General features: G+C 36.0%; 1 protein-coding gene across 1 annotated transcript in view; it reads right to left on the bottom strand.

Annotated features, from left to right (window-relative positions):
* Positions 1-297: 297 nt before the first annotated feature.
* The window catches only part of FAM188A (family with sequence similarity 188, member A), an 87,985-nt gene continuing 73,049 nt past the window's right edge, over positions 298-15,233 (bottom strand). The window contains exons 12-15 of the mRNA XM_011968108.1: positions 11,220-11,292; positions 8,561-8,648; positions 4,241-4,312; positions 298-1,263 (exon numbers count right to left, since the gene is read on the bottom strand). Of these exons, the coding sequence (XP_011823498.1) occupies positions 1,114-1,263; positions 4,241-4,312; positions 8,561-8,648; positions 11,220-11,292 (383 nt within the window). The 3' untranslated portion in view covers positions 298-1,113. The remainder of the gene's footprint in view (positions 1,264-4,240; positions 4,313-8,560; positions 8,649-11,219; positions 11,293-15,233) is intronic.

Below are 15,233 nucleotides of genomic sequence, written 5' to 3'. Positions count from 1 at the left end.
AAGTATTAATGGCTATTGTGATTTCAAATTGCTGGGCCATAAACCTATTGGAATACAGCAAATCTCTGCATCTTTGCTCACTGGTCTAGACAGCTGCCATGTGGGTTCTCGTGCTTCTGGCTGGCTGAGTTAGCAAAGCTCTTAGGTTAGCATAAGGCCTGGTCTCTTATTCGAGGTCCTGTATGACTTCATTAGCCATTTGTAGTACTCTGTGCTCTCAAGGTTGCTGGGTAGAAACATTTAGAAGTACGTACTTGTTTATTGTGAGCCACAAAGGTAAAAAATGCAAGGGTACAGTTAAAGAAAAAGGTGTTTATTTAGGCCATCAACTAGGATCATAATAAATAACACAATATACTAACGTAATAATAGATGTTCTCATGCATTTATCGTGTTTATAAATATAGACGAAAGCTGGCTTACAGGGCTGTTGGGATGAATTTGGAAAAGTGTATTTGGCAATTATACAGTAAAAGTTAACAGTGTTGACTATCAGATTCTATCAGTTTTTAGAATACATCCCCCTATACATCTGTGAATAAATGGTAATGGTCTCTGAGAGTTTCTACTTTTTGTGAACATGCCAGAGTTAAGTCAATTGTCAAAGGATCCAAACTGACAATTTGTTATTTGTCAATATTTCTAATGAAAAACAGATCTTAGAAAAATGAACTCTTCTGCATTTCAGTGTAGAGGCTGATATATGACAAGCTGGAATCCTTCAAACAATAATAAAATGTGCCTCAATGAAATAAAACCCAAAAGCAGAAGTTTATAAATAGTAACTCTGATACTCAGTATACAAATGCTATAGTATTGCGTTTGTAATCTGGTAAGTAAATGACCAAATATCTGAATGCAAAAGTGATGAACTTTGATTAAAGCTTAATTTTGCTAGTAAATTTCACACAAAGGGTTAAAATAGGCTAATCTTTAACATAAAGCTTTAGGACAAATAATTTAAACATATCATAAACACTGAAAATGTGTTTTTAATTGTTATTTACAGTTAATCAATGATACCAGTGTTTAGCTTAATCCATCCAATTGCCAGTCTTGACCCCCTCTTTCAACATCTGTTATTAAGATCCTCCTTATAAATATGTAGGCAAATTAATTTAGTGAAGGAGAGCGATCTGTGGTCCAGAGTAACTCAATGTACGGCCATTTGGTTTGGAGACAGCGTTTAATAGGAGTGTCGTCTGTCTGTAGCATGGGATCTTCAAAACCCATTACAACTGCAGTCCCTTCTACATACATGACCTGTTGAATAAAATAAAGCCACCAAGGTCAATCAACAGTCTTAGCAAATTCTTACGTGGAATGAAAACAATTTTTAGAGACTAGCAAATAAGGTATTACATATTGTTGCAGATGAAACTTTACAAGTAATTTTATTTTGTTAGAAATGAGCAGGAATATCTGCTTACTGATTTGTGTCAAAGTAAATTTGTAAATGATATTTAATTGCTAGCTGGCCAGGTGATTTTTAAAAATTCAAGATCGTGTGAATCATAAAACACAGACTGTTTCTAAGAAAAAAACATTCTTCAATGGACCTATACCATCGGAAAGAAATGTTTAATTATCATATTTACATATAATTTATACAGGTCCTACTGCTTTTATACTGAGGTTCTCAGATGCTCATACTGCCTCATGAAATGGAGAGCTATAAAAGGAATATAGCTATTAAGTTCTGAGGAACATGTTTCTCCTTCTAAATTTAAGTATTGAATTTCTAGAGCTGAAAACAATTTGAATGTCAACAAAATTTGCTATTATGGTATTAAATATTCCTGAAATGCAATTCCATGAGTGCATTCTGTACAGCATGAAAAATCATGGAGAAAAAATTAAAAAAGATGTCAGGACAGAAAGAAAAGTAAAATAGAGGTTGAAGATCAAACTAACCAGATACTGTATATGCAGTGGCAATGATCACATAAATACATACTGACTGGCAGGTGAATACCAAGAATAATTTTAGTATTCATTTACAATGAAACATATTTAAAAAGTATTTTGGACATAACATAATCAACAAAAACCCTAAGTCATTACCAAGGGCTCACTGTGGACATTAATGCACTCCTCGGTGTTTAATTTCTTTTTGCACCAAGACAAATTCTGATGCTGTGTAATTTAAAAGAAACAGACATAGACAGTCTTCTTCCCAAGTATGTAAACTTATTTTTACACATTCACTGGCTGATACACAGTGTAATTATGTTCTTCCAAAATGAAAGCCATAAGCTATTTAACTAAGAAGCCAAAAGAAACAACTTTATTATCCTTAAATGGTAGTTGCCTCTAAAACACATTAAATGTAGGAACAGAATATATACTAGATCAGATAATCTTGTGTCATGAATCTACTCATTCCTAAGAAAGCGCTAAAGATATATTGTAATGTGAAATACATTTTTCTGGCATCTTTATTTAATATATTAGTTTCTAGTGTTGATGAAATAAATTGACATTGAAACTACAACTCTGGCTTTTCAGTCCCCAAAGCAAAACGGCCTTTTCTGAAAAGTTACACACCAATATAATTCAAGTTATTAAGTTAAATACAACCGGCTCTGTTTTTCACAAAGAACTTCATGTGCTCATTTCATTAGAGCAGAAGTGCTTGGGCAAGGCACCATGACCCACCTCCATGGCCTCAATCAGGCTCGGATGCCTGGTGGCTCAGACTCCATCTCACTTTGCCAGCATTCTCCTTTTGTCTGTTACCTTTTTAAATAGGACCTTGCTATGCAGCTTTAATTTTAGCTCTTGAATAACTTCAAAACATACTTCTGTGACTTAATGACTTCCATACTTTGCTTTATAGCTGTTGTATATTACCGTCATTCTAACAGTTCATCCTATTTGTTTTCTCATCTTTTTGTTAGTGTGTCAGAAGCTTGTCCCAAGCATGATTTGAAAACTTACACTATATACAGGTAGAGTGGCCAAGCAGACCAAGGACAGGATTGGGAATCAGGAACTCAGTTCCAATCCCTGCTCTGCCAATGACATGCTGTGTGACTCTGGGTGAGTCACTTAATCTCCCTGTCTCAGATGCCTCATCTGTAAAATATGGATAATATTTGAGATACATCTGGCAGGGATTGTATAGGTGAACAATTAGTGATTATAATGTACCTCCTATTACAAAGCTGTGCAAACATCAAACTCTAGATGAAGCACTCATTCGCACATTAGAAAACAGCATCCAAATTTTCTTGACAATGTACATTCTTTGCATATCTATCTCTCTCTCTCTCTCTCTCTGGACCTGATAAAATTATCTAATTTATATTTTGTTATAAAGATAACAGTAAATTTTAGTCTTTTAGATTTGGTCTAATTAAAATTATGTACTTAATTTACACTGTTTTCTGTAACCTTCCACAATTTAGATACATGAAGTCAGCATGGGCAGATCAAATTAAAAAGGAATGTTAGACCTTATTCCTTTAAAATTGGGTGTAACTAATATATATACTATAATTAGTATCTACTGTAACTGATACTTGAATAAATGCAAAGATAATAGACACTCAAAAAGGGGAAATTGATGCAACCGAACTCTAGCGTTAAGCCAGGTTGAGTACAGCTGGCAGTGAATCACCTATGTGCTTTGTCAGCGGTTAGCAAAGGAAAGCTGCGAAGCATCATGAGTAGGAGCAGGGGCTCTGAGTTGGACTAAGTTTCACTCCCAGCTCTGTCATTTCCTGGCTGCTTGACCTGTGAAATGGGGATATACAGACAACACTTACTTCATAAGGTGGTGTGGTGGTGTGAAACTTAAGCAAAATACTTAACACAATTTTGGGTAAATGCTCAATAAATGCTGGCTACGAAGGCTGTTTATTTAAAAATATTTTTTTCCAACAAAAAATCTCACTGTTACCTCTTTCTTCCTTTAAATGGATCAGTAACAACTTTCACTGGACTAACTACAATGTTGATTTAGAAACATGCTCCATTGCCAAAGGGTAACGATCTGTATGGGGGTGTATTTAGTCACGGTGAAGCTACTGCTCTGAAGTCCAATGTCAATCTCCAATGTAGACTAACATCTACTGGTCAAATCGAAAGATGACCAATTCTAAAATGTGTCATCATAGTAAAGAGACTCTTGGAATAATCTCAGGTAGCAATTGTATGGGAATCAAATGTTGTTATATACTCACATACTTATTTCATCAACCCAGTTGAAGACCGACGACTACGTGAATTATCATACCTTTTCATTATAATTTGACTGCTTCAATCCATTGTAGTGGTAGACAGTAAAAGACTCTGGACCACTGGAGCCCTATTATAAATAAAGGACTATTAAAACTTTAAATTATATTTATATCAGGCAATTTCTAATCAACTGAAAGTAAAACACATGTTTCTCAAATCCTTGTCCTTTGATTGGGGACTCATTTGACAAAAGAAGGAACTTAGGTTTATGGAGTTATAACTACCAGAAAGCCCTGAAGCTGAAAGTGTTGCCTCTGAAGATGATGCTGGAAAGGAGGGAAGGTTGATTTCCATTATAAGCTCTTCCACACTAACTTAATGTTTTTAATTATGCATGTATCACTATAACTGTTTTTCAAAAGACAAGCTTCTGAAACAAAAATATTTCCTAAAATTTCTCTTTCTATGTAAATAATTTGTTCCTCTCAATGAATTGAGAAAAGCAGTAGCATCACTTTTACTCAGACTAAATACACTTCCAGTATGTACCAATACTTCAAATTTGGCCCACAATATTGAATTAGTGGTTTCTTTTCCAAAAAATATCCAATATTTGAATATTGTCAACCATTAATTAGTGAAAAGAGCACTGTGAGAAATGAAAGCATACTTTAATGCTTAAGGCAACTTCAGTAATATTCAATAAAGGACATTCTATATATCACTAACAGAGTAAGCTTGTAGAAAAATGGGTCATGTTATTCCCACTATCTTAACCTTGCTTTTCAATTAGCTAAAGACCATGTTCAACCCTCCTAACTTGGTGTTCAAGGCCATTATGGGCCTGGCTCCCAGGGATTCTCCTCAGGGCCTCTGCTGGATAGATCCCCCTTGGCTTCCTGGCCATATCCAATGGATACAAGCAGGCATGTGGCCCTCCTTAGAATTTTTCCAACTGGAATTAAGGGAAGACAGCTGCTGGCCACTGGAGCTTCAGCTCCTACAGAAAGCTAGGCTGTGAGAATGTAGCCACTTTAGAAGAGGGGATGGGAGGTGGAGACGCTCCCAGTGCTGTTCAAGGACTCCAGGAGCACCTTCCCAGTGCTTCTTCAATTCACCTGAGCTACTCCTTTCCCTTCGTGTATTTTCCCCCTCACTTATGCCAATTTAGGCTGGGGTTCTGTGACCTGCAATCATGAGTCTTAAAATCGTACAGGGCTTTATCCACCTTTTTAGTCTTATCTCCAATTACTCACCTTTCTGAATTCTGTTTTGGACAAGCATGACTCATTTCCCTATGAAAAGATCTTTTGTTGGCCTTTTGCACATTCATGAATTTTTTTTTACTCTTTTCTAAAATGCCCTCCTCTCCTTCCTTTTTCCAGACCTGGTTTAAATCTTACTTTTTCTGTGAAGTTTTTCCTGAACACACTAGTTGGTTTTTTACTACACTGGAACTTAACCTTTATCATAACAATTGTCTAAATAATTTGAGAATGAATCATATAGTACTACCTTGTATCATCTCGTCTATTGTTATTTTGAAAGACTGTTTAACTTTTTATGTCTTACATTCCCAACCAGAGCCTAAACTCTTAAATTTTTTTTGTATCCCACTCAAAATGACTTACAGAAAATAGAAAAATCAATTTGATCCTTTCCTTAATTACATGAGTCAATGCAATTAGTTACATAATTTGACTCTTGACTATCAGAGTTAAATTATTTAAACTTAAAAAATAACCATTTTCCTGTAATCGAATACAATTTATATTCCCTATTTCCAGTAATTAACTGGCATAAAATACAGAAATACCAACAAAAGGTAGTGTAGCCCAGTGGCAAAGTGCGTAGACTCTGTGGTTCGACAGACTATGATTCAGATTCCTGAATCAGCTACTAAAATACCTAGTGTAAGACCTTCAACAATTGTCTTAAGTTCTCTAATGCTCAATTTCCTCATTGTCAAAATGGGGAAAATAATAGTATGGAGTTTAGAAGGCACACAGTGCCTGATGGAGAGTATGTGCTTGGGAAATGGGAGCTGCTACTGCTATTCTTATTTAAACGAATGACCTTGAAAAGCTTATAAATATTCCAATTTTTTTCCTCTTGCGTCAGCCTCTACCTCATAGCAAAGAAATGTTCTTCTGTAGGACCTACTTGCAGCATTGTAAAGATTACTGAAGTTAAATATTTTCCTGGCTGTCCTTGTCACTCCAGTTTCACAACTTCATTTATTTGTGGTTGATTAAATAAATGTTTACTGGGCCAGGTGCAGTGGCTCATGCCTGTAATCCCAGCACTTTGGAAGGCCAGGGTGGGTGGAACACCTGAGGTCAGGAGTTTGAGACCAGCCTGACCAACAAGGTGAAACTTCATCTCTACTAAAGATACAAAAATTAGCCAGGCATGGTGGCAGGCCACCATCTGTAGTCCCACCTACGCAGGAGGCTGAGGCAGGAGAATTGCTTGGACCAGGGAGGCGGAGGCTGCAGTGAGCTGACATCGTGCCACTGCACTCCAGCCCGCTTGACGGAGCGAGACTCCATCTTAAATAAATAAACAGTTTACTGAATGATCACTATATTCATCTGTTAGGGACAAGACAGTATGTGATTAATTGCCAAAAGGAGTGCTGAGTCACTATGCATTTTGTGGCTACAGGAGAAAGGGGACATCAGTGGTATGTAGGGCATGATCGGAAAAGATCTATGACACAGAGGGCGTCTGAGCTGCTACAGGATGGGAATAGGTGGTACTGTGACAGGTCTTCCTCTAAAGCAGCTGTTCTGTAACTTGGGCCTCCAGATCACCTGCAGGGCTTGTTAGACCACACTGCTGCACCCACCCTTAAAGTCTCTGCTTCATGGAGAAACCTGAGAATCTGCATTTCTAACAAGCTCTTGGAGGTCACACTGAGAACTCACTGCGCTAAAGGTAATCAGGAGCAGGATCACATGCTCTGGGGAGGGAAACAGCATGAACTATACAGAGGCAATGAGACAAACCAGGCTCAGGTGGACAGTGTCTTCAGAATAGCAGGCAACAAGCAAACAGTGAGAGAGGAACACAGAGGGAACAAACAGTACAACCAAATGGAAATGTCTGTTACAGGCGAAGGAGAAGGGACTGGAACCCTCTTATTACCTAAAAAATTACTACAACTGTCTCACTTTACATTTTTCACTTCAAAATCTTCCCCAAATTAAATAAAAAACAGGAATATTGTATTTTTACTGTATTTATAACTAAGAATATTTCTATCAAATGTTCCCATAGCCTTGAAATATAATTAAAATTAATACTGTATCAAAGTTTAAAATGCTATAATTTATTATTTATCCAGATATCTAGAACATCAGATTCCAATAAAAAAAAAATCTAGTAGTCAGAATGTCAACAAAGAGGATATCACACTGAAGGGTCTAATGTCGGAAAATACAATCTAATTTTTCATGAAGTCTTTGCCAAAGTTTTAAAAAGTCCAGTAGTCTACATTGTGATATCCTCAGTTACTTTTTGAATCTTACCTCTTTAACAATTTTATCTAGAATTTAACAATCTTTCTTAACAATTACATCTTGAATTTTAGTAATTTTCCCTCTAGCTTTTAAATTATTTCTATTTGTCAATCTCTCTAATAATAGCGGTAAAATAGAAATTGGAATGTCTGTTCCAACAATGAACTTTAGTGCAGACTACACTGATATCTGATCAAATGACCATGATGTATATTATCTACTTAAGTAATTTGATTTAGTGGTAAAATGCTTCACTTAGAGAACAAAGACAGGTGTTGGATATAGAACTGGCTTGCCAGTGATACAGATATAACCCAAAAACATTAACGTTGGCACAGATGCCTCTGCTATTCCAGGTAACTGAACTCCTATCGAAGCCCAGTGGAAGATATGTTCCAATGGGAAACAGCACAGACCCACTTAGGTTTTCTTCCACGCAACTGAAATTCTCCTGGAGCTTAGCTTCATTAGGTAGGGGCTTCTACTACCCACAGCCACCTTGACCTTCTCTCACAGTATTTAACAGTTTCCCAAGAGAAGAAAATTGGGGGTGGGAGTGGAGAAAGATAATCTTTCTCTTTTTACTCCACAAACTTCTGAACTGTTCTCTCCATATCGTTACGTGTATAGACTGGTGTCTGCATCATCTTCTGCTACCCTACCCATCAAGGCACTGCGTTACTGTATTCGAACACACATTCCCTCTGTCTGGGAAGGTTTCCATGTAACAGTGCTTTCTCCGTCTCATATCTGCGCATTAGGACATTGTACAGAAAGAGAAAATGCTGCAAACAATCACAGGTAATCATCCCCACAGAGTAACAGTAAATATATTTCCTCAACTATGTTACCTGATCAGGAAAAAATTCTTGAAGAAATGGGCCCAATAATATGATTCCTAATCCTTCTGGATCTAATTTATTCTTCATGAGATTTATACTATGGGGAGAAAAAAGAAAAACAGTGGATACCAGAGGAAAAAAAAGCTGCTTTTCTTTCATGATTAAATTACTGGTACTACAACACATTCAACTGCCAAAAATACTAAGAGCTGTTCTTTTTAGAACCTTAATGACAAATACACAGGAATGACATCTAATTTGCCAAAACTTGGTTATTTTTAAACTAGAGTAATCTGTTACTATTTAAAATTTAAATTGTGACAACTTTGGAATATTGTTCCTTATTAGGTAAAGTAATTTAAAAACGAAGGCTTATAAACTCAAGCTTGTAACTTCCCAAAGGCAAATTCTCTTTGCTTCATAGGTATGCCTGAATTTAACAATCAAATAAGGCATTTAACTAACAAAATGTTTATTTTAAGCCCAAGCAGAAAAAGAAACACGGTCAAAAGGCAGTGGAACATCAGATAATAGAAAACATCTCTTAAAAAGCTTACTTTTAAGAACTAATAGAAGCTTAAAATTCATAGACAATGTAATTTGAAGGTTAAAGAGCTACATTAATTCTCAAAGAGCTAATGTGTCATGAATGACAGTGAGTGATATATACTGTATTGGTCCGGCAGCAGCCTAAACTGCATACCAGCCCTTACGATGTAGGTGTACCAAGACTGGTGACAGGTGGTGTTATGTGTGACTAGAAGGCAGAAAAAAGCAGACTGCAGTTTAATTGGTTTAAAAACGGAAATAGTTTTCAGAAAAGTTTTATTTTCCATGCTATCTCAAACTATAAAGGACGAGTTAAATCTACGTTACTACACAACATGTAAAGTGTTATGTTTAGACATTTCAGGTGATTCTAGTCAACCACCTTCCTCAGGGGCAACTTCTCTCCTTTGAGTTTGCTGCTTCGGTCTGGGTCAGTTACCAGGTGTGCCTTTCACAAAAGGAGCTGAAGCTATTCTTGTGAGGGTCAACTATTTTTAAGGTTTATGAAAGCTGCATCTGTGCTGACATAGCCGTCTCTCTGGGAAACACCTGGGTCAGGCTGCCTCACAGTCCTGCTACCTGACATGTAGTATTGGCCTTATGAGATGCTTTTGTGGGCCCGTGGCTATCATTCTTGTATAGCATACTGTACAAAGGATATGGCATTTTAATGAGTCTGAGTAAGGCCAGGAGGTTATGATGAAGCAAATGAAGGCAGGGTCATATTACATTTAATTCATTTAATCCTCAGGATGGCCCAGTTATTTTATGGGCCATCCTGTATTATAACTGTAACTAGGCCAAAGTAGAATGAATACTTCAGTCCAATCTTTCAGCTACTTCAAGAAAAACAACCTGAATCAAATGTACTAACTTTATGATTCAAGGTACGTTTTCTATCTGATAAAACAAGGAAAATTAGGTAGATGACATATAGCTACATAAGAATTTGGAAAAAAAAAAACCACAACTTTTTATTCTTTTTCTTCCTTAGTCTGGTCAGTAGCAAAAATTACTTAATTCTCTTTTGCAAATTAGAGCAGTGTAAACAAGATGGTCTCTACTTGGAAATAAAGTTAGAAGAAGTGTAGTAATTAGTATCATACCATTTGTTGGACTAGGTCAACACTCTGAATTTCTCTTTAAATTGAAAACAATTATTAATATTCATTTGTTAATATTTCTATTGAGAATGGATGAAATCACAGCTCTAGTAAGATTGAGACAGATTAATTCAGATGTGGTTGGTTTATAAATGTTTATATGTATTGCATACTTTCAAAGAAAGCATGACTGAACTCATCTAAAAACAGAACAGGATCAAATTGTAAAAATGGTGTCTACCAATATTTCCTGTTGCTTTTGCTGAACCCTTTCATTATGTTCGATAAGCTCACGTTTTCTCATTCTTAGAAAAACTTACAGAAGGAAAAACTATGCTGAAAAAAGGAGTACAGATCCTATCTTAACTTTTATTCCCATATTTGATCAATACATATATCCACTTAACAAGAGTTATTTTTTCATGGATAATAACTAAAGATCTTAATCTACAGAGGAAGTTGTAGATGTAACAATGTATAAAACATAACAGTGAGAATGAAGACAATGACAGGATCCTAAGAAATACTGATATGCTATAATATATTGCAGCCACTCCCACAAGTTTCAGGTCAGTTAATCATTTAGAAATGTTAGATATCTTTGATCATCTTTATTTAAGAGGGAAAGTCAGAGGCCTGGTGGTTATTTAAGCAGGGCAACTAGCACTATCTACATAGAACCGTCATTACTGAAGATACTAAAGTCACATAGAATTTTAAGACATGGGGAAGTCTTTGCAGAGAAAAAACTTTTTAAAGTTTATAGAAAGACACTTTTAGCATTTTTTAAAAAGCAGGACAATAACTGCTGGGTGGGAATGGAAATTCAATTTAAGTATGTCAAGTCTGCTATAACATTGGATTAGTTCGATTTCTTTCTAAATCTGTGCTTTACATGGATTGCTATGCTTCGTATATGCAGATATAGATTTTTAAAAAGGTAAAAATGTACAATATGTCTTAAACTTAAATGAATCTTTTTGAGTTGGCTAAATAACACTTCCTGTTTAGCTTACTATTCAGGATCTGAAACAAGGTCCAATGCTTTCATCACATCTTCCAGAAGTGAATCGGGTATGAATCCATTATCTGGGGGGAAAAAAATCAGAAACAACTTGAAATAAGAATTTACTTCAAGAAATGCTGTTACTGCTGATCAGATTCCAGGAAAAAAATCGCATAAAAAATACAAAGAGTTAAGGAATAGTATGTTGCTTATTTTAGGCATCATACCTATTGTTATTAGAGATTCTCTTCTATTAGTTTTCCAGGAAACATCGGCAAATATTTATTTTCTAGGTTAGTTTCAAATAAAAAAATTTTATAACTTGAGAACCCCGAGAAAGTTTAAAGTCAAATTATTTGACCTTTAAACAGTGTTATAAACAGTGTTACAGCGTTAAGCGGGGAAAATATTTTTCTACTTAATCTTTCAATAAACAAAGTAAACCTTTACATTCCCATTTAAAAGTTCATTTAAAAGAATTCTTTACCAACAAATTCCCTTTGTCACAATGTTATTTAGTTTCCTGAAGGAATGTTAGCGATCCACTGATATTTAGACAACTGACAGATTAACAGCAAAGATATTCTAAAACAGACTTGGTGATTTAAATAAAAGCTGTAGGTTTTTTTTAAAAAAAAAAAAAACACCAAAAAATCCTGAAATGAAGAGTCAAACTAATGCTGATGATGACTACTTTATGGAACATGGCCCAAACTGATGATGCAACAGACCATGACACACACAAAGTCCTTGTGGGGTAGTTTGAAATGAGAGTGGTTTTAAACAAGTAACTTGTTTATTCCTTAAATGTACAGTGCCCAATTTCCCCTATCCATGTACTCATGCCTGAAGACTCTCAGCTTTAAATCAGCTTCCAATGTCCTTCAGGGATTAGATGATTAAAAAAAAATCTTGCCATGGAGAACAAGATGTCCAAAAGCCCTGCTCCTACAATCAAACTACAGAATAAAGTGTGCAGTTGCTCTTTCAGGATGTGGAATTGTACACAATCACTATCAGAAAGGAATGAAGTTATGATTGTAGACTGGTCTTTTCTATTCTTAAACCTCATAAGGAGCTGTTTATCCATTTGAAGACAGATTGGCCTTGACTAAAAGGTTATGAGTCATCTAGGATAATTAAAAATGTGCAATTTTTTAAGTGAAGGGTTAGAGTAATTCCAGTTTAAGTTACCAGTAATTTGAGGTATTGAGAATAAAGAAGACCTTGGTTGAAGGCACTTGTAAAAACATTCAAGCTCTGTGGGCTTAGCTTTGATGAGTCTGATCACGATTTTGCTTAAGTTAGGTCACAGCTAAAAAGGCTCAGCATCTCCAAATGTGAAACAGGCTTTATGTGGCCACCAGCAGACAGGAACAATTAGGTTTCTGTGTTTATAGGCTATATCCATTTGGTAGTACAGGTGGAGTCTCCCTCATCCAAAATGCTTGGTTCTAGAAGTGTTTTAGATTTCAGATTTCTTCTGGTTTTCGAATATTTGCATATACATAATGGTTGAACATCCCCAATCTGGTCCAAAATCTGAAATGCTCCACAGGGTCATATAGGCACTCAAAATTTTGGAGGATCAAACTTTTGGGTTGGGGTGTTCAATTTGTACAACGTTCTTCAGGAGCACTAACAGCATGTACTTTGTCACAGCTGTCAGCCTTTCGGCAGAAACTATAACCTGCAACTCAGCTCCCACCCCAAGAAAAAGTTAATTGGCAAATGACAACAAAAACAACAATGTGACCTTCTTAACAACATGCTTAAAATACTAATTTTAAAACTAAAGATGTAATAGAATTTTCTCAATAATTCAAAGACTTTTAATATAGTCAAGATTAGAGATTTCAAAATTATTCTCCTTTGTAGAAAACTTACTTTGATATGTTAATCATACCTACAAAAAAATTCTTTAGAAAAAGACCAGAATCGTTAAGTGTAAAAACAGATGAAACGTAGGTCATCTGACATTTCGTCAACTGACTCCCTAGAGAATAAGGAAACAGAGGCACAAAGACGAAAAGACGACCTGAAAGTCAACAGCAAAGGAAATCTCAGAATACCATTTGATTAGTCAAGCAGATCTATGAAGAACTAAAATAAAAAAATAGAACTTGCATGCGTTGGTAAATTAACTACACAGATATCAACAAAAGAATGGGGTCTATGAAAAGAGGGCAAAGCAGCCAATGGCTAGCACATACATACTGTAATACTGTCGGATTGTGGCTGAAAGGAGGAAAAAAGCTGTTGGTTTAAAATTTTTTAAGATTTTTACCAGTTAAATATCCAGATTGCTAAAAGTGTCAAGTCCTTAGAGATTGTGGGGAGGAATAACTCAATGCAAAAGAGTGCTGATGAAGGAGAGTGAAAGTGAGGCGTGTCATTTACTGGATAAGACAACTGTTTCATAACTGGGAGGAAACCTGAGTTGGGCTTTCAAAGGAAATATAAAACAATCAGGATTTCTGTTCTGAAAGATTAAGAAACAGGAGAGACCAGCAGGTCTCAATTTTAACAGAGATACTAGCTAAACTGGACACTGCAGGAAGAAGGCAAATATCAAATACTCAAAATTAACAGAGAAGCTGGAAAAAGGTTTCTCAAGAGTTTTGCAACAAACAACTTATAAGGAAACTGTGAAGCCCAGCATACTTGAGGCTAACATTTTCCATATACTGTGGGAGAGGGAGACTATGGTTTCTTGGGAATAAAAAAAAATTAGAATTTAATGTCATTGTAGTCAAATATTAAGTGATTTTATTTTAAACATTGTATATTTATGTAGCAATATACCATTAAAACCTTAATATAGATCTACAATTTAATAAATACTCTTATTGAAAAAGCAAGTGACCTCTTCCCCAAGGCCAAGTCACACAGACACCAGAGTTGAGCTTTTCCGGACCTCTTTGGCATTACTTCTGGCTGGCCCACCTGGCTCCCCAGTGGGCAATGAGTTTTGGAGGGCAGGGAGTCCAGATCCCCAGGGCCTACCACAGTGCTTGACTCATAGCTGCTCGATAACATTTGTTACTTTTAATGATACAAGCTCAGAAGTAAGTAGCTCGTTTATAGCTCGTACTGCAAATTCATTTGTATTATGTGATGGAAAAGGTACAAAATATGGGGGCAGTATACAGAAAACTGTTAGCTGGGGCTGCCTGACAGAAACAGTGATGACAGTGACAGGAGTGCAGGGAGGCCACAGCAAGGGCACAGGGAGGAGCATTTATTTAAAAGGAACAGAAAAGACAAGGCAATTCTGGAGGATGTCTAGGGAGTGGTGTATATTAAGCTCAATCTACAATAGTCCAATTATTCTTAAAGACTGGGATATTTTAAAAGAAATGGTTTGCTTCCTGACATGTAATTGTACAAGGGGGAGGGGATAAAGGAGAAAGAAGAAAACAAAATCCATTATGTATAATGTGAAAACCTGTGATGAGCACTTCAAACACTCCCTATGCAGACCTTGATGTCTTTGGAGATTATGGAATAAGCTCTGTGCCACACATTTTTAAAAAACAACACAACGGTTAAGGTATTGAGTACTGACTAATTCATATAAAGTAGTTGCTATTAAGTCCATTTTACAGATGAAAAACTGAGTTAGGAACTTGTCCAACATCACACAGCTAGTGAGGAGTAACAGAGATGGTATCCAGAGTCACTAGAGAATTCTTGTTCAGTATCTTTGATCATATTAATGTATCTTCATCCTTATCATTTTACAAAAATTCCTATAAAACATGTACCTGAATACAAAGCACATATCCAAACACTTTCTTCCACAAAAAAGATCCACAAAAATAAACACTGTGGCCTTTCTCCGAAGCTCATGTGGAACACTTTGAATAGGCCTAATACCTGATTCTCTTTAAGCTGAGTATGTATGCTAGTCTCCCCTTTCTGAATGTGAGATTAAACTGAGCCAATTATCTAGAGGAGATACAGCAAGGTCCCGCAGAAAGTACAATTTTGCTAGTATTCTAAATGAGAAACTAACAGTTAA

Source organism: Mandrillus leucophaeus, unplaced genomic scaffold (genome assembly GCF_000951045.1).
Source record: "Mandrillus leucophaeus isolate KB7577 unplaced genomic scaffold, Mleu.le_1.0 Scaffold83, whole genome shotgun sequence".
Lineage (NCBI taxonomy): Eukaryota > Metazoa > Chordata > Mammalia > Primates > Cercopithecidae > Mandrillus > Mandrillus leucophaeus.
Note: the sequence above shows the minus strand (reverse complement) of the source record. Positions and strands in the feature narration are given on the sequence as shown.